General features: G+C 46.5%; 8 protein-coding genes across 8 annotated transcripts; 6 read left to right on the top strand and 2 right to left on the bottom strand.

The window, feature by feature from the left end:
• Positions 1-558: 558 nt before the first annotated feature.
• N7478_011236 (uncharacterized protein) lies at positions 559-3,131 on the top strand (the record flags this gene model as incomplete). The annotated part of the gene is made up of 5 exons (XM_056927450.1): positions 559-598; positions 750-959; positions 1,013-1,532; positions 1,590-2,239; positions 2,305-3,131. The coding sequence occupies 5 exons, from the start codon at positions 559-561 to the stop codon at positions 3,129-3,131; spliced, it is 2,247 nt and encodes a 748-aa protein (XP_056774498.1).
• Positions 3,132-7,553: 4,422 nt separating this feature from the next.
• gprM lies at positions 7,554-9,301 on the top strand (the record flags this gene model as incomplete). Its single annotated transcript, XM_056927449.1, has 5 exons — positions 7,554-7,643; positions 7,690-7,785; positions 7,849-7,905; positions 8,066-8,204; positions 8,271-9,301. The coding sequence occupies 5 exons, from the start codon at positions 7,554-7,556 to the stop codon at positions 9,299-9,301; spliced, it is 1,413 nt and encodes a 470-aa protein (XP_056774497.1).
• A 3,014-nt stretch (positions 9,302-12,315) lies between these two features.
• Positions 12,316-12,719, top strand: N7478_011234 (uncharacterized protein; the record flags this gene model as incomplete). Its single annotated transcript, XM_056927448.1, has 2 exons — positions 12,316-12,542; positions 12,596-12,719. 2 exons carry the CDS (start codon positions 12,316-12,318, stop codon positions 12,717-12,719), a joined length of 351 nt encoding a protein of 116 aa, XP_056774496.1.
• Positions 12,720-12,924: 205 nt separating this feature from the next.
• On the bottom strand, positions 12,925-14,170 carry N7478_011233 (uncharacterized protein; the record flags this gene model as incomplete). The annotated part of the gene is made up of 6 exons (XM_056927447.1): positions 12,925-13,190; positions 13,254-13,545; positions 13,611-13,692; positions 13,745-13,956; positions 14,015-14,085; positions 14,137-14,170. 6 exons carry the CDS (start codon positions 14,168-14,170, stop codon positions 12,925-12,927), a joined length of 957 nt encoding a protein of 318 aa, XP_056774495.1.
• Positions 14,171-14,688: 518 nt separating this feature from the next.
• Positions 14,689-17,029, top strand: N7478_011232 (uncharacterized protein; the record flags this gene model as incomplete). Its single annotated transcript, XM_056927446.1, has 2 exons — positions 14,689-15,081; positions 15,131-17,029. 2 exons carry the CDS (start codon positions 14,689-14,691, stop codon positions 17,027-17,029), a joined length of 2,292 nt encoding a protein of 763 aa, XP_056774494.1.
• Positions 17,030-17,162: 133 nt separating this feature from the next.
• N7478_011231 (uncharacterized protein) lies at positions 17,163-18,451 on the bottom strand (the record flags this gene model as incomplete). Its single annotated transcript, XM_056927445.1, has 3 exons — positions 17,163-17,559; positions 17,637-18,010; positions 18,296-18,451. 3 exons carry the CDS (start codon positions 18,449-18,451, stop codon positions 17,163-17,165), a joined length of 927 nt encoding a protein of 308 aa, XP_056774493.1.
• A 2,397-nt stretch (positions 18,452-20,848) lies between these two features.
• Positions 20,849-21,574, top strand: N7478_011230 (endochitinase 2; the record flags this gene model as incomplete). The annotated part of the gene is made up of 1 exon (XM_056927444.1): positions 20,849-21,574. The coding sequence occupies one exon, from the start codon at positions 20,849-20,851 to the stop codon at positions 21,572-21,574; it is 726 nt and encodes a 241-aa protein (XP_056774492.1).
• A 1,652-nt stretch (positions 21,575-23,226) lies between these two features.
• Positions 23,227-24,298, top strand: N7478_011229 (uncharacterized protein; the record flags this gene model as incomplete). The annotated part of the gene is made up of 4 exons (XM_056927443.1): positions 23,227-23,294; positions 23,379-23,396; positions 23,465-23,685; positions 23,739-24,298. 4 exons carry the CDS (start codon positions 23,227-23,229, stop codon positions 24,296-24,298), a joined length of 867 nt encoding a protein of 288 aa, XP_056774491.1.
• Positions 24,299-25,161: the final 863 nt, after the last annotated feature.

Raw genomic sequence — 25,161 nt, 5'->3', positions numbered from 1 at the left:
GGTAAAGTCAGCACATACTCTGTTGGCATTGCACACGGTCCCAATCTGTGGAGACAATATCACAAATCAGCCATGCATAACATTATTCATTTACCGAGCCGCATAGAACTTCTGAAATCATATTTTATGGAGTATTTCCACTTTTACTGAGTAATTGATGACACAATTGCCCTTAGCCCTTGGCCCCCGGGCTGTGTCCCCGCATGTGTTCAGTCTGTGCGCGTTTCGCCGACAAGGCCGAGACCGGAACGGAGCCCAGCCTTGACACCGAGGAGTATGAGAAGAGTGAAACCTGAGAAGAGTGAAACCAAATCAAGTAAAATTCGGAAGTTATGCGCGATATATAAAAAAAATTATGAATAATTAATTTGCGCGAAGAGAGAAAAGAACCCTGGAAGTCAGTGGATTACCAAGAGTAGAAAACTCCTTTTGGTTGTGGGGGCCGCGCTGTTCCCCCGGGTCACCTGGTGTCTCCCCGCAGACTCCAGGTTTCATGGTTTTTCCTCCTTCCGGGGTTCATCACACTTCATCCTGGTAATGGGCTGAAACTTTCACCACATGTGCCTGCTACGCCCGGCATGCGCTCTAGAACTGGCTGGTAAGCCCCCCGCTTGTTTCCCCATCATCAATTAATTCTAACCTAAGCGCCATGCAGCTTAACATGCCGTACTCGAAAGCTCAAATGTACCCATCCCTGCGAACCCTGAATCATAACAACCACGCCCCACCCCGCTAACAGTCCGAAACAGGCGACGAACAAAAACCAGAATGCTCACAATGTCGCAAGGGCGGTCGAGAGTGTCGACCTAGCGAAGGCATCGTCTTTCGTCATCAACAGAACGCGTCCATGAATAAGGAAGGCGAGCCGACACCTGAAGGTCGTGGTAATCTGAAAGGTTTCTATTCGTACAAGAACACATTCGATAAAGATAGTGTGTGGTTAGACATTCCAAAACATGGTATGAGTCGGAAATCGAGCGACCAGAGAGATATTTATTGATAATTTGCTCAGTTATCTTCGTTGACAACTCCGACCCGTATGCCGATGACATCGAGACATCGCTAGCCGAGTCCAGTGCGATGGCTCTGGCTCATTCGCAAAATCAAATATGGGGCAGTGTATCAAGGACAAGCGATGCAGAAACACATGGCTTGGAAGCTTTGTCGGCGGTCGCAAGCAATGATCGCTACCCATATTCTCCTTTGGACCATGCCTCCGTTTCCGATACCGTCTCTTACCCTTCTCCAAGTCGATCACGAGGCAGTGCTATGCCACCTCTCACCTCCCCCTCCATGTCCCTGTCGGCCAGCAGTAACAACACCAACATCAACTTCCTCCTAAACCCATCCCACTCCTTGTCTCCATCGGTCGACTCGACAACTCTCCAAACTCCAGACCAAAGGAGTGCATCTCTCCCCTCACGACCCGCAGCAGCCCGGTTGCCAGTAGAACACAGAGTAGAAAGTAATGCTGAGACAGACCTTGAAGTGGCATTCTTGCTGCGTCACTACTCAGAAGGACCAGGCTTATGGTATGGATCGCGTGTTGTTGAACCCTTGGATGATTTTGTTGATTGACCATTTCTTAGGATGGACCTATTCGACCTTGGCACGTATTTCGCATCCTATGTCCCCGTGAGAGCAATGTCGAACCCACTCCTCAAGTATGCCGCCTGCGCATACGCTGCAAAGCAATTAGGTCGTGTCAAAGGTGCTAAAGCAAAGATGGGCGGAGTCTGTTCTCGACAGGCCGCCATGGAAATCTGGCCTGGCAAAGACGACGACTTCCTCTGGCATGGGGCGAAGTATTATGAAAAGGCCATTCAGTTGCTAATGAAAGAGTTGCAACCCGATACAGAGGGTCCGCCTCCTTTGAGCACACCCGAAGCTTTTGGGCAGTGGCAGGCTGCTGAGCTTTGTGGAGATGGAGAAAATCCTCGCAAAAGACGGAGGAGATTATCAAATAGTCGGCTATCGCGGGGTGTTCATTCGGATGAGGTATTAGCGGCGACTGCTATTTTATCGGTGTATGAATTTCTTGATGCGACTGGACCGGCATGGAATCGTCATTTAAGCGGCGTAAAATCATTGCTTGACGTAGCGGAGGTCGGAATAATGCCGTTGGAATCGTCTTCTTCAGATGGGGACAGTCCGTATCAGACAATGAGGAAATCTGCTCTTTCGAAAGCTCGGAGGGCGGCGTTCTGGAATTTCGCACGGCAGGATTATCTGGCAGCTTGTGAGTCATTTATTAGCATTACTCGCCATACCTTATCCAAAAGTCTCTACTAACAACATGACCAGTCATCAATGAGTGCCATACAAGGCTGAACACCGAGGATTTGGTCCTTTGGACCGAAGCGGGATTGCGGCTCGATAGCATGGGATTTGTTCGTCCCAGTAACACAGCAGCAACAGGATACCCAGACAATGACGATTTCATGAAAGAAGACACCATCTGCAACGCTTTGGTGTGGATTATCTCAAAGATCGTCAACTTCATTAGCTCCGGAGATAATTTGAACTCGAGCGATAACCAATCCATGGATAGCGGACCCCTTGGAATTTCCCAGCAGGTACTTCTTGAGCGATGGTACCGGCTTGAAGCCGAACTAGACGTTTGGTATCGAGGACTACCAGGCACATTTCAAGCGTGTGCAAGGGTTGATGCCTCAAAGAGGTCACATTGCAACTCGCTGGAAGAAGCCAAAGACTTGGTCACTCTGCAAGAAGTGTGGCATAGCATCCCCATGTGTGCCTCAAGTATGCAGCATTACCACATGGCACGCATCATGCTGTTGATTAACAAACCTCATGATACCACTAGCCGACGAAACACGATCACGTTGCGACTCCAGTCATATCGTTCCATCGAAGCCGAAATCGGTTTTCATAGCCGTGAGATTGTTGGCATAGCTCTGTCTCGTCCTGATGGGAGTGTTCGTATCAATTCGTTACAGCCTCTCTTTGTTAGTGGACAATGTCTGACTGATCCGCGGGAACGTCGAGTTAATGTGCGGTTGCTGCGAGCCGTTGAAGCGGATCTGGGTTGGGCGACTGAGTACCGAGTTCAACAGTTGCTCAAGGAATGGAACTGGGATGAGAGCTCCCTTTATTTGTCAGGCAGTTGAATGATACGTTCTGAATCGCCTCCGTTATACCCTATACCTTCAATTGCACCCTCATCGCACCCGCTGGTCGTCAATAAACGTGACAGAGCCACCTCAAACTGCTAGTCTGCAACTTCATACGGCAATGGACGATGAACCATTTCTATCCAATCAACATCAGATGGATCGTGGACATCGAGTTCAACCTTAAACTGGAATTGTGCTGATCAATTCGATCTTCGGACATCAGTTTGTGAACAAGCCTACAGGAATTCCAGTCCCCCCGTCCAACAAAGGGCAATTCTGAGGTCAAATACCTGTTCATGCATGGTTTGAATTGAGTGGTGCGAGAAGCAATGCTATACCCCATACATGATATAGCCCATAGAGCCTCACAGAGCCTCGGGAGATCAATGTCAAGATGCCAAAGTCATATAATATTAGTAGAAAGAAGTCAAATCAAATATACACTCTGAGAAGAGTTGAAAATTTTTCACCCCCCTCCTTTCTCAATCCACAGGAAATCCGCCTAATTTGAGTCTGCAGGGTAGAACTCGGCCAAGTTTCCTTCTGCACGGCCCAAGTTGCATCATTTCCGAGCCGCTGAGCAGGTTTAATCGGTCTCCCGCGTCGTAAGCCGCTCCATTCTACGTCACATTATTCACTAAAGGCCAAGCTCCCTACTCAACGGTCGGAACCAGGCTTGATTTGATCCCCATAGCCTTAGCCTTAGCCTTACCCTTATCATTCTCCACCATCTAAACCATTAATACATTATTTATTCCTTCAAGTATACAATGCATATCCTGATCCCCATCTGATTATTTTCTCCTCCCCAACCCTAGCCTACTGTAACAATAGTATTGGCTCTAGGGTAATCTACGCCCCCACCGATAAGCGTTAAATCCCCACAGGGTGGAAGGTTTACCGAACCACACCCGGCATTCCTCCGCATTCTGTGTGAATCTTACTTATGCCAAGCACACATGGGGACCGGAACTTACCCGTTCATGAGAAAAGGGCCGTTTGCCTTGTAGCAAGGGAAATATGAAGCTGAAGAAGCAAGTATCGCGATTTGTAGCCGTGTGGGGACATACGGTTCGGTTCCTTTGAGTGGATTTATTCATCTCGGGACCTCGGAAGGATAGATATCCGTACGATTCAGGGGAAGCTATAAACGTTGGATCGGGGATCTTGTTTAAGAGGCTATATATATAACGGCTTTGTATCTCTAGTGAACGTTTGTTTTGGAGTGTGACTTGAAGCTGCAATTTGATCTTGAATTTTTAATCACAGGATACTCGGAACCCTTCATGTGAAGGATGAGGCATCTCCACCTGTGGGCTTCTCATTTGTTGTTCAAGTGCTTGATTTGACGACACAGATCACTTTGTTGTTACAAACTTGATTGTATGTGGATCAAGCTTGATGCATGCCTCTTATTTTGGCCCCTGAAATGCTCGCAATAAGTTACATATGCTTGTGATCAGAGGTATCATGTCAAGGAGGATTGCTCCGCTCCAGGCGACCATGGAAATGATAATTCAATTGGATCGCAGGTCAATCCTTTGATTGAAATTAACAGCCAAGAGTAGGAAGGGGCGATAGTAAATGAATTAATCTTGCGATAATTTGCGACGGGTGAAGGATTGACTAAAGAAGATCAGGAATTTGGTCCCACTTCGGCCGTTGAGTTGTAGCCTTAACGGTTGATCACTTACTACATATATCGACGACGGAGGAGTGTGGGCTCGGCTGGATATGAGATGCGGTGAGAGGTCTCTTCATTATCCCAAAAGTATTTCCTCGCTCTTGATGCCTGGATTTGATTGTGCTCTGCGGAAAATTGCCATTTCATGATTTGGAATAGAACCCTTCTTCCAGTCGGTCCAAGTTTACTTGGCTAAATGGACCTCGTATCTTTGAATCCTCTGGGGCTGCCTATTTGAGGACAAGGCAAATTATCAGACCAGGTTCGCATTCTAATGGCCTACCTGCAGCAGAAGAATGAGGTTCGCGATTGGTACAACGGCGATCACCGAAGCCTTGGCTCTTTTCGGATTCTGAACAAGGAATGGCTAGACAGTTATTGCGATCGGGCCTGATGATGGCGCATGGATCGCAGATCAATCTCAAGGAAATGTATGAGGCTGAGCTGATCGCATCCTTAAAGAATCTGGACTGGACGAGCTGCCAAACCCACAGGGGAGACGGGAAGAAGCATATAGCACGGTCCTATTGATAACGATGATCGCATATATGACTAGCCCATTTCAAAAAGGTCAATTCGATCTGTTGAACCAATCGATGTATCTGAAAGGGACACCATAAATATCCCAGGAACAGAGTGACCAAGAGTTGGTCGCACAAGTCCAGAACATGACGATTGATAGGAAAGTACCGTAAGACTGAGGGGTCAATGGCACAATCGATAAACGATAAATGATGAATTGACGTATAGAACGAGGCAGACTGGACTTATCAATTGTCATGCGCGAGCTGTCAGCCCACTGTCAATAAAAAGGTCCGCATGAGATATCATTGGTAGTATGTACAACAAATGTTGGGGGCGATCACGGTCGCAGACGAGTTATCCGTGATGATTGGGCGGTTTGGCGCGAGGATCACCGGGAAAAGATGTCTGTGGGCACTGGCCACTTCCAGTTGGTGCAGTTCAATCATGCCATTGGAAGAAGAAGCGGAATACAATCCGAGTTGATTTTTTATCTTTTGCTGCGAGCTGAGGTCATGGGACAAATCAGGACGTTGGGACTGGGTTACCATGGGGTCCTGGGATTTGTTTGTGATGGTCACAACAGATTACATGGGTGAAATCTCAACGAATCGGGTGCTAAGGTACCATCTGTTATATTTGATTATAGGAAGAAAAAAAGGGGTAAAAACAAGGATGCCAAGTAGAATGGTCTCACGCAAACAACCCAACTACTGAGTTATTTTCGTAGTTTGTAGTTTGTAATTTGTACTCCGCACTCTATGTTGAAATCTCCGTGCTCCGTGCTCCGTTCTTGGTGTGGAACTCTATATTCATGTTCATTAATCTCCTCATAGATGAGACAGAATCGAACTAGGATCTACGGGGTGTATTTCTCCGTATTCGCCTCGTGTCCAGTGGTCCACTAAGTAGCATTCTGGCTTGCGCGGTGGGGGCCTCGGTCATGTGCATGCCTATAGCAGCACATTTAAGGCTGCCGAGGAGACTAAGTCACCACTAAGCTTGACTAGGAAGTAAATAAGTCGGATCTAGAACATGACGCGGCGAAAGGCCCCAGTGGCTTGAGTCGAAACAGTGCCATTGTGACAAGTTATGGAGTTATGGAGTTTTTGCGGGAATCGTCTCCGTATGGAGCACAAAGTCAACGGGTATGGAGTAGGATAGAATCAATATTGTGTGTTTGTATGATGCACCAGGGGAAAACAAGACAATAGTTGCACAAAGCCAGCAGAATTCAGTTTGATTGTATCTTACTAGCATGCGCTATTGATTATAGTCGTGTAATTTAATGTGAGTATATACAGTACGTTGTTTGTGGGGAGCTGTAAACCATCGTGGGTTGAGTTTTTGCCCCTGAATATGCAGACAAGATGTATTTTCATGTTTTCCCCGTACCTCGCCATCTCCTTCTTCCCCCTCTCCCGAACGTGGCTTAAACGTGGTTTCTAGATCAACATGGTCTAAACTCACTTCTGTACCATGGATTACCCATCCTAGGTTTCACGCGGCAATTTTCTTTCCAGAATCAATATGAATGCGACCGTGGTACCGAGAGAACATCCACCAGACCGAGTGCTGTCACGGCTAATGATCCTGTTTGAATGCTGATCCCTCGCTAAAACCAGTCCAAGCGTACCCAAAAATTCAATTGTGAAGAAAAAATTGCAGTAAAAAGTAACTAGAACCAGACAAGTCGTACGAAGATCGTTACCTAGGGAGTGTTCACTCTTGTAATTTTGACCCAAACCCTAATGTATACTCGCGTCGACCGGGTTTGCCAAGCGCTGATTGTACTCAGGTTCCCTCCAGGGGACCGTGTGTTACACCCCTCTCAGTCCAATAACGCCTCTGCGGGCGACCAGGGCCGCTCGTGTGCTGGGCTGAAAGAATAGGGCCTATTGTAGACGTGCGCGGGCTACGAAGAGACTGCGCAGTCAGACCCACCTTCCTGCCCCACTCCAACTGCTTTTGCTTGGGGGATTTTATTCCCCTCCGGTGGCTCAAGCCCAAATCGACTGGGTCCTTTTTTGGACTATGTATACCAGGGTGGTGCCCACTTAGACTCGATTTCCGTTCCCCAGATCCATCTGACACATTTTCCACACTGCGCGATTTCACTCCCTCGCGCGCGGTCTCGTCGCGCTGGCGCGTTGGATTAATTATATAGATCAATTAGGATATGCGGGCCTTGACCTAACGCAATCTTCAACATGGTGGACTTAAGCGGACGCTGCCCAGGAGTATTCTTGCAAGAGGATCTATTCCCCTCAACAGGTGGATGTATGTTGCTGGAATCAATGGTATCCTGATCTTTCTATGTCTTTAACTGACAGTCCACTCTTATAGTCATCGGCGGACGATACTGCGAAACCTTTCCTTACAAAACTAATAACATATCTTGTTGTCTACCCTGCCCTCTTGCTGACTGGCGATATGCCGATAGTGAGTTTACCTGTACCTCTATGCTAAGCCAATGGCAATATCTAACCATAACTTAAACTATAGACATTGCTCAACGAGTCGCAGTCGCTAGCTGGATCAGCGTCGCCATTCTCCCTCTTTGTATTTTCATCCTCATCTCATATGCCGTTCTTTCTCCGAAATGGACCAACCGACATTACTTGAGCATCTGCTTTACTCTGGGCATCTGCTGCATGGAGGCAAGTACCGTGGCAAACCTTGAGAAGGAATTATTTGAAATAGTTCTAACTGATATTCTTAGATCGCCTTCATCGTTCCTCTTGGGGCCCAGCCTAATCAATGCCACAATCAAATCACACCTAATGATATGTACAGCGACTTATCTTGCGCCTTTTCTGGTTCACTATTGCTATTTGGGGGCTGGTTGGTGGTCATGTGGAGTAAGATCATCTACCTGAAGGAAATGTCATTGACAAATCACGGATTTAACCGCTGACACGCAGCAGGTTTTATCCGCACTATCGCGTTTCATCTGCAAGTCTGCTGGGAGGTTGTTCTGGGGCCAAAGTTCATGTGGTCCGCCTTCGTGGCTGGGTTTGGAATTCCTGCCATCGGCCTCGCCGTTATGCTCAAGTTTACGGGAGTATCTTTCCGATTTGGACAGATTTGCCACATAAATATCGATAAGGGTCTAGATGATTACTGGGCCCCGATTATGGCATTTGCCGCCGCCGCTCTGGTGTTACAGGTGACAACCATGGCCTATTGCATGCACATCTATCTGCGTTCACTTTTCGACAAATCCGCTTCGACTACTGAACATAGTTCCGGTCTCCCCTCATACACAGCTAGTGTTCGCACTGTCTCCGCACGCCACGCATGGCGCAGGATGCAGCGCGTGTTGCAGTTACAATGGCGCGGGGTTGCGCTAGTGCTGATCATTCTTGGGAACGTGATCTTCTTCGCTGTCGTATTCATCAATCTCGACGATCAAGTCAGCCCCACTCCAACTAACATCAAGAATGCCGCACCATGGCTCACGTGTCTGGGACTTGGTGGCACTAAAGAGCAATGCAAGGACCGTGTAACGGGAATGGGTCCGAACGAAGCCACACTACTGGCCGTGGTTTATCTCTTGTCTCTTGTGGGGTTCTGGAACTTTGCTCTATTCGCTCGTCCATCTATGTTTGCCGGATGGCTTGATCTACTCCGACGGGGATTTGCACGACGGCATGAATTTATCTCAGCCGAAGCCGATGATCGCTACATAGATAGCAAAGGATTCGAAATGCTGACCACCAACAACCCAAGAAGCCCCGCGCCATACAACATGCGATCGCCCAGCCCCTCACGCATGGCTGGTCGGACATCAGTAACCAGTCCAAGCCCGACATTTGATCGAAACGTTCACTTTGGACGTGAAGCTCGATACACACGTCCGTCTATGAGTTTCTCAGGACCCCGCCCTCCCAGCTCGTCGCAAAATGCGCAGGACTGGGACCCCTCCTCTACATTTGCGCGGGGCAATGCACGTTAGCCGTTGCGCAGGGCTAAACTAGGCTGTTGGACCCTTATACTACTTCCTACACAGGATACACTGGTGGGGACAAAAGAAAAATCGATCTGAAACGGGTTGCGATTCAGAGGTACTAGGCGTTACGGAAAATGCACCATGGCGTATGTGGAAGGAACGGGGGATCAAAAATGGTCTAGTTAAGGGCATTTCCTACTACCATGCCTGGAGAATGGGACGATTTGACTTTTTTGTTTCTCTATCTGTGGTATTTTTGCCCATTGTATCACCAGCCAGCGTCTACCATCCTAATGCAGTGACGAAACACCATAATACATAAAAAGAAATTCAAAAATTACAAGACAAAAAGTGACGAAGCTACATGAATCAGCCCCCTCTATTTCCAATCCAACGGCAGCAACGATCCCGTCCAACGACGATCGCTAAGTACATGTAAGATAGAACACGGCATCTCGGCCCCGCAGGAGTGGATTCTCTTTTCGCCCCTACTTTCCTCCATAACATCGAGAGAGAACAGAAAAAAACCGCACTAAATTCAGGTTTTACACAAGTCGAACCTTCGTCATGATAGACCATTAATATCAGGTAACACTGTAAACGGAGCGGCTGAAACTAGCGTCACCACCAAAACCCAGAACCGGGGAATTCAGCCAAAAGAACATTCTAAGATCTAGAATCTTAAGTCTCAGACAATCCCCACCGGCTATCCGGCTCCATGACATGAAACGGGCTAGAAATCCTTGGTACCGGCCCCGAACAAGTTAGAGCGGCCGTTCCTGCATATGTGCGCCGCGGAGCAAGGGCAAAACGGGCCTCGTCAGCAGAACATACTCGGTGCAAATTGTTGGGGTACCCGGGCTAACGCCACCATGGGAGCAAAGTGCAATTCTTTCTCTCAAATTGATGGAAGTTTGTATTGGTGGGACTGAGACTTAGTGTTGGAGCGAGCTAGCGATTGCTACCATGTGTTGAATTTCACATGTGGCACCCCACCGGGCGTAGGGATGTGCCTATCGGGGGCCAGTGTATATGCTAGTGCTTAGGAAGGTAGGGTCCAGGGTTAGAGAGTCTATTAGATTAATTGACTAACTCATTGATGGTGCTAAGCTACCATTGTATTGATTGGGAATAAAATCCGTTGTTTGGGGGCGATGGCCTCGTGCTCATTTCAGACTGCTTGAGTATATCTCGGTCTGCTATAGATCTTCTCTGGTTCTGGAATGTAATCCATGAATTCTTTGGAATTTGCTGAGTATTATTGCGACATTTACTGGTTGATTCAACTTTATGTAGATCTATAGGTGGTTTGGATCAGAGCTCGGTACCGTACCGTTAGTTATTCTCTAAAATGGACTTTCAGTCCTTATTCGTTGCAGCTCTGAAATTTTAGTTCACCCCGCACTTTCATTTACCTGGTTCGACCGTTCAGTCTGAAATCTGGTCGCGAACCGTCAAGTACCAGATCCCGACGGATATCTCGGCTTCTCATAACTACCGTTCCCCATGGGGAACATATGACCCCAGAGACTCCGAGGTCCACCAACATGGATGGGGTAGCGAAAGAAAAAGCAAAATATACAGCCAGAAAATCGTTCAACTATTGAATCTGTATTTCAAATCATTCAATTTTTGATCTTCGGTATACTTGTACCAGCAATGGACGATCACCATGCATACTCCGCACCAGAGTCGATCTCTTCTATAACCCGATCAGGGTCTTTATGTGGTGATTGCGGGGAGTTGAATAGTACTTCGCTGATTTGAGTTTTGATGCCATTCCTCTTTTCTTGCGTATATACACCGTATTCTTTAGCCGGGTCCAATAGTTCATGGAGAGCGGTCATTCTAGACTGCCGTAGTTCTGTGGTCGAACATGAGATCTTCACCTGTCTCTCTACGAATGTAGAAAAGATCGCTTGTTTGGTGTCATTCTAGTGCCATTCTCAGTGTTAAGCTTTACTCACCGGCACGCGCCGAGGTACATGTGATTTTTTGCGACCGAAGTAAGTTTTCTTCCCCGTATTATCCCTAAGGCATTTGTGGATCTTCGAGCTAAGGAAACTCTATGGTTTGGAAGTCAAATATTGAATTCGAGATGATCGTATACTTCGTGGAAAGCAGTATTGACATATGACTATAGTGCGCTTTGGGCATCTCGGGTGGACGTCTGTAAAGGATTGACGGATTTTCTCCACAATAATCTTTACTGGGGAGTTCCAGTAAACCTTGGAAGAAGAAGGTGAGTATGATACTGCTCACAATATTTTGCAGAACATTTGATGTTGACGATATCTCAAACAGAGAGACAATTGCATTCAACCTGATATAATTCGCTGCGTTGTGATTCCAGAGCCTCTTCAGTGCCTAGTGATGGGAAATATTGTGAAGCTGTTAACCAAAAATAGATTATAAGTGGATTAAAGTTGATCAATCTGTCGCGATATGTTCGCAAGTGAAATTCAAACTCGCATACGTATCATTTTGCTGTATATGAAGCATCAATCATATGAAATGTTATCAACTTGAACATGGATTCTCATTCTCAGGTCATGTGCAAGGAATGCTTGCCCCTCACAAACCACGCAAACCTCATATTTATTTCACCAGTAGCCAATACTGATATTAACATCCAATTCTGGGCGCTACGAATTAAATATCAAGCTTTCCAGAGCCATTCACACAATCAGCTGCCTAGGCACTACCATGGAGTCCTTTGATATCGAAGCCACAGACGATGAAGCATTGGTTGGGCTCTGTCACCAGGCGGAAGAGAAGGGAGGGATGATCGAGGTCCAAATGCATGGCAAACCGAATCATCAAGATTTCCGACCACATTGTACTGAAGTATGGATGGGTGGATGAATCTGAGGCAAAAACACAAGAATGTTTATATGAACAAGAGGCTACGCGAACGAAAAATTCATATAAAAAACAGGCTAAAGGACCATCGAGATAAATATATCGATTTGACACTTTTTTCAGTAGTGCTATGCCATGGGGATCCCTCTCAGAGAAACATGATTTTGAAGAGTGACGGCTCCATTGGTCTCGTTGACTGGGGATTTTCGGGATTTTATCCTCGCTTTTTTGAGCTCGCCATACTTTATTGTATCTTGCCGTGGGATGATTCTTTTGGGAAGCCAGTCATATCTGAATTTGAGAGACTGCTGAGCCTAAGTGATCGAGAGACACAAGATATGAAGCTCACTACACATGTTCGTGTAGCTAATCTTAGACGGTCATTGTAAGTAGCAACCTCCCATGATTCGTCTACGATGATTAAACTGACGGAGACAGCTATGGGCCTGAAATTGACCCATTAGAGGAATTCCTTCAAGATCTTCAATCGACGGACCCAAAACTTTACGAGGAAGCCATGGAATCTCGAATGGTGAGAGCTCCTACTGAAGCCGCCACATAGTGCCTGGTACAAAATCGTATCCTGAAAAGACATTTCATTAGAGCGATTAAAAAATTCCTTCAAGAAGCCGACTTCTCTCCAAGCCTTGCGTGATAATAGTACTAGTAGATATATATATCGATCAAATACTACCGAAACTTCAATTACACGACTCTAAAAAGACAATTGGTTTGACCTAACAGTCTTTAACAGATTATTGAGAAACTCAAGGCTTGCCTTTCCAGGCCTCAATCAGAAACTCATCAATAACAGTAAACTTGTAGTCAGGAAGCAATTGGTTCCAGCTATCAGAGACAAGAAGTTGATTAGCATTGACTGCCAAAAGAATCGAAGAAGTAAAGAACCGGGCTAGTCCGGCACGTTGCTCCGGTGGAATCGAAGCATGCTCAATGACGGGCGTCCACGAAGTCTTCCATGTTCCGGCCTCGAGATCCTGGGCCTTGACATGTTCAACGGCAAATGGTTTGCCACCTAATAAAACTTTGATTAGCAAGCCTCTAAAATAGTGTCGTGCTGTCTTGTAGAAAGACGTACCGCGGACATTCTCAGCGAGGGCGAGGAGTTCGCCCATCGTGATGTCGTTTCCTTTAATGCCACCAACAACAGGCCACTCGCCTTCAAATTCAATGGCCTGAGCTACGACATTGGCAAGGTCTGCAACTGTAGTCAAGGTCAAAGTAGAATTCTGGCCTTCATCGACCGCCAACCAACGGCGGTTATTGAAGTCCCATGGCAGGTCCGTAAGCGGGATGTGCTTGGTCGAAGGATAGGGACGAGTCAAGTAGTTGAGGAAGTAACCGGGTTGGAACAAGGTATACTCAAGAACCTAGAAGCTTCATGTAAGCCCCAAGTTCGATTTTTATCTATTCAATCTTGATTGTGGATTCTCACTTTCTTGTCCTTGTTTAAGTCCTTGAGATACTGGCGGGTAGTTTCCTTGAATCCGTACCAGCTCATATGAGCTAAACCACTTCTGCAAAGAGTCAGTAAATCTTGATCAGCCAAGGTATCACTGTTTTACTCACGAGACCCATTCACTTGGAGCAAAACGTTTCACACCGGCTTTAACCGATGCATCTATGAGCTTCTTCTGTACGGGGCTAGTAGGATCCTCCTGTTCAGTCACGAAGGAAAGCACTGTATGAACCCCCTGAAGAATCTGTGCGAGCTCATCAACGTTGCTGTAGTCTGTCTTTATCCAGGTAGTTGCCTGAGAAGCTGATTCAGCTGGAGCGTCCTGTGAATGCGTTAGTTGGCGGATGGGGAAAGTGAGGCTGACGAGATATTTCACTGACCTTGCGAGAGAGCAAAAGAATTTCGTGCTTCTTTGTAGCAACAAGGATATCAACAATCTCTTGTCCAACGCCTGCAATATTATTAGCAGGAAATAGAACATGGTAAGATCAGTCAAACCTACCACCAGAGCCTCCGGCAATTGCAATTTTGACCATATTGGTTGTTTATGTTAGATAAACTGACGAATATAGGCGAAAGAGGATAATCGAATCGAGGCTTTATCTGAAATGGTATGTATGAAGAAGATAATACTGAAGAAGTTCTTGAAAAATGAATAGTGACTGTACAGATCGAAGGTCCTTTATATAAGGAATATCTAGAACCGAGCCTTCGGTTCAAGTTATTAATTATAAATGACAATTTCTATGTTTTTCTTGTATATCATAATTCATGTATGACTTGTAAGCAGGATCACCTAATTTGGGTGGAGGTTCACATCACCATGTCGAAAGATTGGAGTGGTGCGAAGCCGTTGGTTCCGCCGAGCTCGGGCGAAACACTGCGACCATCAACCGCTGACTCGCACGCTTCGACCGAGATACCTCGGCGGTACGACGAGGCTCGCAACCATCTACTCCCCCATTATTCAGCATACTTTTGAATCTCTGTCGCTCACTTAGAGTGAGGCAATCTATGCTGCAGTTGGATAACTCAGTCACAGAACAAGTACAGCATGTCCGAAGTTCACCGAGACGACAGTCCCGAGACCAAGCGGAGAAAGGTTCGCAAAGGTACACAAAGCTGTTGGGATTGTAAGCGACGCAAAGTGCGCTGCATTTTCTCCTCGTCTACCGATAGTATTTGCAGTAATTGTCGGAGAAGAAGAAAGCCATGCATCAGCCAGGAGATACCAGATGGCCTCGTGCCGCCCATCACCGAGAACCTGGTGGAGGCTCGACTTGATCGGCTGGAAAAGCTTATTGAGCTAGCAATGACCCAAAATGGCACTGCTGATGCTCACGATCAGCTATATGAGGAGACATCTAAGCTTCGCTCTGCTCTTGCTCCCGTAGGAACTCCCCAAACTCCTACGCAAAAGGAGACGCCGAGCCAACAAAATACAGTAGTGAGTTTATCCTTCCAATGAGAGTCTGGACTTCCCTGACGTTTAATAGAGAGACCAAAACCTCCACAGATTATCTTCGGGCCAAAGACAATTATTGCCTGCTCCGTCAATCCCACGCAGACAGATTGTCAATAAATGGGAGGCTTTGACCCGCGAACTTCTCGCAGTATGGCCCAGTCAAGAAGATCTTGCGAATTTATGCACCCTTCCCAGCGGCCCTACAATGCGTCTCAACTGTGGCATATTCACTTCATGTCCTGTTATGTCAGGCGCTGACCTGCCAACGCCCCAACAGCTTTTCATATTACCCCCACTCGGCTCTCATCCCATACTCATCGCCCGTAAATTCCTGTTGCTTGGAACATTCATTCACGGGATTCCACTGTCTCATGTACGGAAATTGGGCAATCGAGGCGCCTACTATCTCGAAATGATGGACCAACTGGTGGAAAAAGCCACTAGACTCGTGACAACCAATGATGAACTTATTTGCTCCGTCGAGGCAATCGAATGTATAATGATGGAAGCAATATACCAGAATCATGCGGGTAACCTTCATCGCTCCTGGATGGCTGTGCGTCGAGCTACTGCGGTCGCTCAAATGATGGCCATAAACCGAGGGTTTGATTCACCCTCCTTGAAGTTTCTCGACCCTGCTACTCGAGCAATATTTGATCCAGATCGAATCTGTTTTCGCCTGGTTCAGATGGATCGATATCTTTCTATCATGCTAGGTTTACCACCTACCTCCATCAAAACTCAATTCGCTACAACCAAGGCTCTAGAAGAATGTAGCCCCATGGAACGCCTGGAGCGCGTCCACTGTGTCGTTGCAGATAACATACTGCGGCGATCTGAGTCCGATCTGAATGATCTCGCCAAGCTCCACGAGACTGATAGATTGTTACAAAGGGTGGCCTCAGATCTGCCTTCTCAATGGTGGCTACCCAGCTTTATAACAGACAATAGCGATGACGCGAAAGTACTTGAAGATACCGTTCGTGTCATGAATCAGTTCGCACATTATCATGTTCTGGTCCGATTACATCTGCCATATATGCTGCGATCATCGACAGATCATAGGTACGACCATAGCAAAGTAACAGCTGTCAATGCTAGCCGGGAGATTCTATCTCGCTACTTAGCATTTCGAACCTCCAGTCCTGTCCACTTTTACTGTCGCGGCGACGAATTCATTGCCTTCATCTCTATTATTGTTATGTGCATCGCCCATATGAGCGCCGGCAAGCAGCTCAATAAGTCTACCGAAGTGCCAAACGATGGCACCGTCTTCAATTTTCTCGCTCACAGTCGCCCTAGCGATCGTGGAATGATGGAGCGTACCCTTGAAATCATCGATTCGACGGCTCGACATAGTTCAGACAAGATCACCTCTAAGCTTGGTCGAATAATTAATCATCTACTGACTATTGAGGCTAATGCTGCCAGCGGCACTATGTACAATACAAGCTCCTCTCAGGGCAATGATGGGGAGCTTGAGTGTGATGGAAATTTGACAGACGGTGGCAAGGCACTTAACATCTACATTCCATACTTCGGCAAGATCAATTTTGAATCTCTGTCTTTGAAGAAGTCGGATTCTGCGTCGTTAGCGCACCCTGGCACGGAACTTCCACCCGACCCGTCTGCGAACTTACCACGTCCAAACCAACCAGTCCATTCCAGCGGTAGTAAACGTGAACTTGAAAGTCAAAATACAGAGGCATTGCAGTTTGATCAACTACATTCTACTGTCATGAATGAATTGCCAGTTTGGAATGATAACAATCTCCAGTCCGATCAAATGTACGAGCAAATGAACATTTCTGAAACAGGGGAAGATTGGGATCTGCAGGGTATCGACACAGCCCTTTTCGACAGTCTCTTTCGCGGAGCAGACATGACATCTCTAGATACTGAAGAATTCTGGACGCAGTGGGCAATATAGTACATTGTTTTCGTTTGTTCACGAATATGTGGAGCTTTCTGAGCCTCAAGTCTAATATACAAAAGAGAAAATAATATCTATACAAATACAGTTATCCACCTCTACTGTCGCTTCCAAAATTTGAACTATGCGCCTATCCAGAGTTTGTCTCTTGCCATGTCATACTGCGCCGTACCATGATAGTATTGAGAGGCACTTCATCACCTGACTCGTCCTCAAGCTGTGTCACTTCCAAATGCACTCTCGGCTTGTTGATAAGCTCGTCTGGAGGGCGAAAGGCCATTCCCGAGGACTTTTCATTCTCAGGGGCCTGAAGCTCAGTGGTTTTGATCATCTGAGGACTTTCTGGGCGTGTGAATTTCGGCGATATCATCGCAGTCAAAGGGCGCAGAGTGGGCATGCAGGCTGCAATAATGCCGCTAGCGCACTCGACCATACCCCAAGTGCATGCTTTGCTGAGCGTCCAGGCTGTATCTCCGTACTGGAATTCCATAAGTGAAGCAAAGCGGTAGACGCTTGTGAAAACAACACTGTTTGAAACATTAGTGTCGGCTTAGTACCCAGCGGTTGCATTTAACGCAGATCAGGTATATCGACTTAGACTCACAAGCAACCAAAAACAAAAATTCCAATGACAGATAGACGGTGAGTCGTTGTGGTCTGCAGACTCCATACTGATCGTGTCGGGAGAGACAGAATGGCGATGTTGGTCACGATATTGGGAACGCCATTCCCGATGAAGGATGCTTTTAAATCGATACAAGTCCCTGATAATGATGGATCCCATGCCTTTCCAATAGGAGAGCATTGAAAAATATTGACGCAGATCATAGCAATAACCCATGAAGCGGTAATTGTTCCCAAAACAATGGTGGCAAGGCGAAAACCTCGAGTGGGAAACATGCGAGAATACATTAGTAGGATGGTTATCTTGACCAAGCCCACAGTTATGGAATGAAAGCACTCATAAGCGATTGATAGCTTTATATGATACAAATTAGTTAAATAATTTGGAAGTGCGTCAGTTGGAGGGCTCACTTTGGCGATTCTCATAAGACTACCCGTTGATAATGTGCTGGAGTGCAGTCCCATTCCGTAATAAATCACTATTCACAACCGTTAGAATAAGACTGGTGATTGGAAGCTTATAGAACTGAAACGTACGTGCGATATTGAGGCCCGCCCCCGTAACAAGAAAAACCTGCCGCAAGAAAAAAGTTAGACACACATATACGAGTTGTTCGTTGAAGGTTAAATTGCACATACCAAGGATACCAGTATCGCATAATCATCCAAGCCAAGTCCCGCTCCTTTCTTTCCCCGCGAGAAAAATCTCAAAAAGATAAACACCACGGCCAGCGCAGTCACCGTAATTGTCGCGGCCAGGTCCTGCCCCCGTCGACTCTCGTGAATGCCAGACATGATGTTGACCAAATCGCCAGAGCGAGTCATAAAAATTTCGACTAGAACATAATTGAACAAACGAGCGCGCCCATAAGCAGAAGCAAGAATGAAGAAGTTGGGGAAGAAGAAAACACAAAAAAGACAAGGGATGATATGTCACATTCTGGACTTTGGACTTTGGACTTTGGACTGCAGGATCGGACATTGGGGACATCCGAATGTCCCAGTGAGCCGATCCCACTTAAAAATTCTAGCATCTGTCAAAACAGGTAAGACCGACGCTAGAAGGATGGAAAACCGCGAGCTCATCAAATAGGAACTGGTTATTTGGACTATGGAGACCAGGCTTACTTTTGTCCGTTGGCGGGTGAGATATCCCGGGATCCACAACTGGATGAGCGGTGGGGAGAAGGGAACAGCCGTTGGTTACGGATGAGACCGGCGTGGATACGGGTTGCGCCCGTGGATCCTGTTGTGAATTTCATGCCAATCCAAGATCGTTCTCAACATTTGATATGGGGCGAGCCATTTTAGCTCCACTCTATGTCCTTTTAACAACGTGTTCATCTCCTGAGACAAAGAAGACGAAAAAAAGGGCGTGTTTGATCGCTCGCTCAACTACCGAAATAAAATCTCACCACCAGTTGTGTGGAGCTAATGGCAGGGCTGGATCTTTTGAATCTTCGGAGACCTTTCCATTGACGGTTGTTTGATGTCCACCTTCCTCCTTATTCTAAACCGATCCGTTCGTTTGCGGCTAGTTCTCCACTCTTATTTTTCTTTTTAGCAGTTGGGATACGTGGAGCACAACAAAGACCCATTTGGCAAAACTCAGATATTGGCGATCGAATAGGAAAGAGAGACAAATCTCGCGGTGAATAACAAAGGATATCTCTTTGTGGCTGGAATGTATTCTTCATTTCAGCTCGGGGTTTATATACTCGACTGCCAACTTAAATTGCCAATATATTGAACATAAAGCATGTCAGTCTTGAACAGCCACTTATAACTTCGATTTCCGTAACTCCATAACGCAGGCTTCGGGCTAGACACTCAATGTAGTCAGTTGCCCACTTAATACAAGACATCTCAGTGGAGTCATTATGATCTCTATATTTAGGAAACCCCTGCATATTGTGACAATTGTACTAGAATAAGTAGACGTGACATTCAAAAGCCGGCGATTTTAGATTGCCCTTTTGAGGAGAAAGAGTGGCGTTTTTTAAATGGCGTTAGTGTTAAATGAGCACAGAGAAGCTGGACGTACCAAGAGGGCTTGCTGTCACTGCTGTGTCTAGCCTTCACAAATAGAGGGGTTTTGTATCACTGCAGGGGCCAATACATCGAAGAACCTGTGCAGCAGCTTGTATCATATGGCACGACAGTGGATATGAAAGATCGTGCTGTAAACATGGTGTTTGCAGATTTTAGAAGGGGACTTGATCAACTTGAGACTCGAGTTGTCACCTACACCCAGCGCCATTTATCCTATCCAGAGGATTCTTTTAATGTCTTTCTCGGTATCCTCACGGATTTTGAACGGTCAAAGGTCCCACTGACCTCTGTAAGGTCCAATTTGCCCAGCAATTCTACGTCTTCCATACATTTAAGTCATTCATGGGGGCTGCCTTCTATAGATGGAAATCTAATACTCGAATGGTACCATCCAGCGCCCCCTGAGCGCCGTAGACCAAACTTTCCTACCTGGTCGTGGTCTGGCTAGGAGGAGGTAAAGCAACTATAGTTGCGGATCCTTATAATTTTTATATGATTGAAATTAGAAATACAGGTCTAATTGTGGTTTCTTGAGATGGCATAACTTCAACAACCTTTAACGGACCAACGGATCGAAATCATTCCGTCGAACTCAATGCTAGAAATGCTACCAAGTAAGCTTAGTATCTACTCTACTCACCCGAAGGCTCATCTTGATCTTAATTTTCCTTAACCCTTAAATGAAATGCTTATGCTCCGACAATAATTCCGGATCGGATCTTTTGGAGAACCTACAATTGTCCAAAGCCGATACCGCTCTATGACTGAGAGGTCGATGATCATAGGAATTCCCCGTTGTCGTAGCATATGGGTACATCAAGATTCTACTCTGGGCTCGATGGGGAATTTAAATCCCGTATTCGACGGATGTTCTCAAATATCCTCTAATAGTATATCAGGAGCGTTGGTTGGGAGCTTATAAGAGGATCAAAATCTCTCCCCAGAGCTTCCATTCCATCTTTGTGTGCTAATAATCTGCATATTATCTTTTCTAGTAAGACTGGATCTTATATTCTTCCCATTTACTCTTCATAATTGATATCAACCACTTCAAGCACAAATATTTAGGGTGGTTTTGATGTTCCTGGCTTGAACATCATACGTTGAACTCCATCATAATTCAGACTACCCTTTATCAAAATGCGTCAATCGATTCTTACATTTCTTGGGACTTTAGTCACTACGGTAACTGCCGTCCATCATGCAAAGTCTCGCCGAAATGGAGACCATCAGAATGTGGTCTACTGGGGCCAGAATGGCGGCAATGTTTTTGAGAATAATGATCTCGCTTCTTACTGCAACTCCGATTCTGGTGTCGACATTATCGTTCTAGCCTTCCTTTACGTCTTCGGAAATGGCCAAACCATTCCATATGGAACTATAGGCCAATCATGTTCAATTACCAGCTTCGGTGAGGGCCAAAACTGCGAGGCGTTGAGCCAAGCCATTTCGCTCTGTCAAAGTAGAGGGAAGAAGGGCATACTCTCACTTGGCGGCGCCATTGGCGCTTACGGGCTTTCATCTCAATGGGAAGCAGAAACCATTGGCTCAAACCTTTGGGCTGCATATGGTAACTCAGGGTATAGCGGTGTGCCACCACCCTTTGGTTATGCCTATGTCAACGGTTGGGATTTCGACCTAGAAGCCTGGAGTGGTAATCAATACTACCAGTATATGATTTCTACTCTTCGTTCAAAGTTCTCACAGGATAGTGGTCATCAATACTATATCACTGGTGCACCCCAATGTCCAATTCCGGAGCCCTATATGCAGCCCCTCATCACTAGTTCGCATTTTGATTATCTTTGGATTCAGTTCTACAATAATCCATACTGCTCTATCCCCAATCCGAACTTTAATGATTGAATTCAAAATGTCGCCAATACTCGCTCTTCTTCTGCGAAGATCTTCCTCGGTGTTCCTGCCGCTCCTGATGGTTCTACAGGCACCTCTTCTGGCTCACGATACTATGCAAGCCCTGAAACTCTAGCACAGTTGGTTCGACAGTACCAGGGTAATGGCGCTTTTGGTGGTTTCATGATGTGGTCTGCAGGTTTCTCGGACTCAAGCGTACACAACGGGTGCACTTACGCCCAGGAGGCTAAGCACATCCTTAATACTGGCTGGCCTTGTTGACGTTAAGGGGGTATGTATAATTAGAGATCAGGATGTGAGGCCAGAGCTTGTCAATAGAGAAAGTCTTGGAATATAACTCGTTTCCAATGGCCGATTTAAAGGACGAGAATTGTGCTTCTAGATGCTTGGAGAGGGGGAAATATATCCCTTCTTATGACCTACCTACCGTATAAGTTTTGGTGTCTGGACCTAGATGCTGGCTCGGTTTTATTTGCCGCGGGAATAGTGACGTGCATGATTTATAACACGTCGCAAAGTTTGATTCGGCCCTTATCATTCTTAAGATGAGCAAGAATTAACTATGCCTATTAATCAGTTCAAGCGCACGCGACCCGACCACCAGGGACAGCAATATTTCGCATTTAACAACTCGGGGATGATATGAAGGGCGTCCGTTTCCCCAATTAATCGAGTCTCGAGGTCTTCAAAACGGTATAGGTTGATATGAACTATATAAAAAACCCCCCAATATTGATTTTAACTTCGACTGAGTGGTTGTTTGTATAGACGATAATAAGCTATAGCAAAAAGGGCCCGAAAGGTGCTACGAAGAATAAATATTATCCATTCAGATCTAGACTGCATACTTCACGGAGGACAACAGGTATCAACTTTTGTCGGGCGATCTGCAAAGTATAAATCAATGTATCAACAGGCAGCTAAGTACCCAGGACACGAGCAACGGGTGTTGTAATTGTTTCAGCCCGAAGCACGCAACCGAGGACTTGCGCATGTGCATTCCAACAGCTGTAAGAAATAGCGGTCAGGCCGAGTCCAGCCGGAGCCTTCGGAGCCAGAGCGATCCCTCAATCTGTTGGATTTTCGGATTTTTTGTATGACAGGTATAATCTGAGCCCTGATGCACTGAAGATAAGCATGAACACCTCACTGTGTTAAGAGAAAATGGATCTCAAAGGTCCCACTTAAGACGAAACCGATCGGATCCTGGGAATAGGGCAACTCCACTGTGGTTGGGACATGGAAATAATATCGAAATATCCTCCAAAATACACACGTCTAAATCCTGTACATATAGTTAGCTTCATACTATTCAGGCTCTTCTTAAAATATTAAGTCCTTTTTCTCTTATCTATACAGGTAGATCAGCTTGATTTGCGAATGCTCGACGTCACCACGGCAGAAGGCGGAGAGGGTCTGGTTAGCTCCAGCTGGAAAGCACAGGTAACACACAACTCCATCCCCGCTCCCCCAGCCTCCTTCACAACCTCAACTTTTTTTTCTCTCGTCTTTTTTCCCCTTCCCTGCAACTTCCCCTTGCTCCTTGCTCTATCTGCTGCAGGAACTAAAACTCTCTTCTTCTTTTCCCTCCCCCTTCTCCTCATCCGCCTCGGTACTCGGTATCTTGAGTTCCACCTATCCTCATGGCTCCTCCTCCGCCCTCAACTCTGCCTCTGGCTGAGCGATTGAAGACTCTGGCTCAAACCCTTCAGTAAGAATCCCCAATTTGTCTCCAAGAGCTGCATGGAGCTCCAATGTATATCTAATCAAATACTAATCTCATTTTTTCTCACAGGTTTGCCTGGTTCATCGGGTATGTCGCACCTTCGGAAATAACCCACAATCGCTTTTCCTAGAAGCAACACCACTAACCGCCCACAGTCACCTCACGCTTTTGCTCTCCGTCTTCCGATACTCTCTGTCATTCATCTTCTTCAACTACTACTCCTCCGCTGCACGATTCTCTTATCGACTCGCTTTTATCTCGGCCGCTGTCACTTATGGAATCGTCGTCTACAAGGGCCACTTCGCTCGTGGGGTCCAAGGAAGCGTTCCCCAAATCGTGAAAAAGCTCATCTCCGATGAGAATGTGCAATACCTTGGTGAGTGCTATTGATGATAAAGAGATATCTGAATCGATGTTAACGTGCCACAGGAATGGCTCTCGTCTGGCTGTACTCGCGCCAGCTGATTCTGGCCCTTCTGCCCTTCAGCGTATACTCTGTCTTCCACGTTGCGACCTACAGCCGTATGTACCTGATCCCCACCCTGCAACCTGCTTCCCAGGGTGCCGGTGCCAGCTCTACTGGCTCGCCCACCTCCAAGCCCGCAGTCAAGCAGAACCCTCTCGCCGAGACCATTGGCCGCTTCATCAAGCAGTACTACGATGCTAGCATGGGTGTTGTTGCTACCCTCGAGATCCTCCTTCTCATTCGTCTGGTTCTCTCCGCCGTCACCTTCTCCAAGGGTAGCTGGGTCCTGCTGGTTGTTTACCTGTCTTTCTTCCGTGCCCGCTACGCCCAGAGCTCCTTCGTTCAGCAGGCTGTCCGCTCTCTGACTGCTCGCGCCGATGCCTCTATCTCTCACCAGGGCACTCCCCCTCAGGTTCGTCAGGGTTGGGAGGCCTTCAAGGGCGTTATTCGCCAGGTCTACGAGGCTACCGACATCGGCCGCTACATCTCTGGACCTGCTGCCGCCAACAAGAAGCCTCAGTAAACGAGTCTTGGATTGCGCGCAAAACGCAAAATATACATAGGAATGCTTCTTGCTCTTATCATGTCCGAAAGTACCGCGGTCTGGGGATCGCACGTCTCAGTGAACGATTTCTCAGCGGCGGAAGGAATGAAGCGATGGGTCTTTTCCTATCTACCAATTCGGCTTTATGCTGATTGGAGTGTACGAGGGGCGGGGTTTGTGTGAGTGTGTGAGTAAGGGAGTATGAACCCATCTAGGTTCCTCTATTTCCTCTGTAGAAAAGAGGCGGCCGTGGAGCATAACCGCCCTGATGAAGCTATACGTAACGCAACGTCATGTCTTTTGTTTTTATTTTTGTCTTTTTGTTTCAACTTTTCTTATTCTAGAAATTCGTGATGCATTGTTCCTGTAACCTGTGCCAATGTCTTTGGTTTCGGCTAGCCAGATTTATGAATCTCAGTTTACACTGATGACCTTATGTCTCAAATAGTCCATCTCGTATACTTGTAGCCTTGAAAAGAATAGTCACACAATATCCCCTCATCTATACAGATCACCGAGAAAGTTACATATTGTGATGTTATTCAAGTCTCATTGAATATACGAAGAGAACATCAATTGAGCAAATATTATTAGACTGCATGCTGACCAAGTAAAGTCGGCATTAATCGGCCTTTCGCGTTTATAATGTTGGTATTTCAAATGATGACAAGAGCTCCTGCAAGATCCAAGTCGCAGCTCCGGAGATAAGCACGGTTCAATGTCGTTGGAGAAGGTGGTTATGTCATATTTGAGCTTAAATACAATCCTTGGAATTGAGCCTCTTGAACCTCCACGCCACTTCATCTCCAGGTCATGATCGGGTCCAGCCGACTATAATGTTG

Source organism: Penicillium angulare, assembly GCF_028827245.1.
Source record: "Penicillium angulare strain IBT 27051 chromosome Unknown utg000008l_segment0_segment0, whole genome shotgun sequence".
NCBI lineage: Eukaryota > Fungi > Ascomycota > Eurotiomycetes > Eurotiales > Aspergillaceae > Penicillium > Penicillium angulare.
Note: the sequence above shows the minus strand (reverse complement) of the source record. Positions and strands in the feature narration are given on the sequence as shown.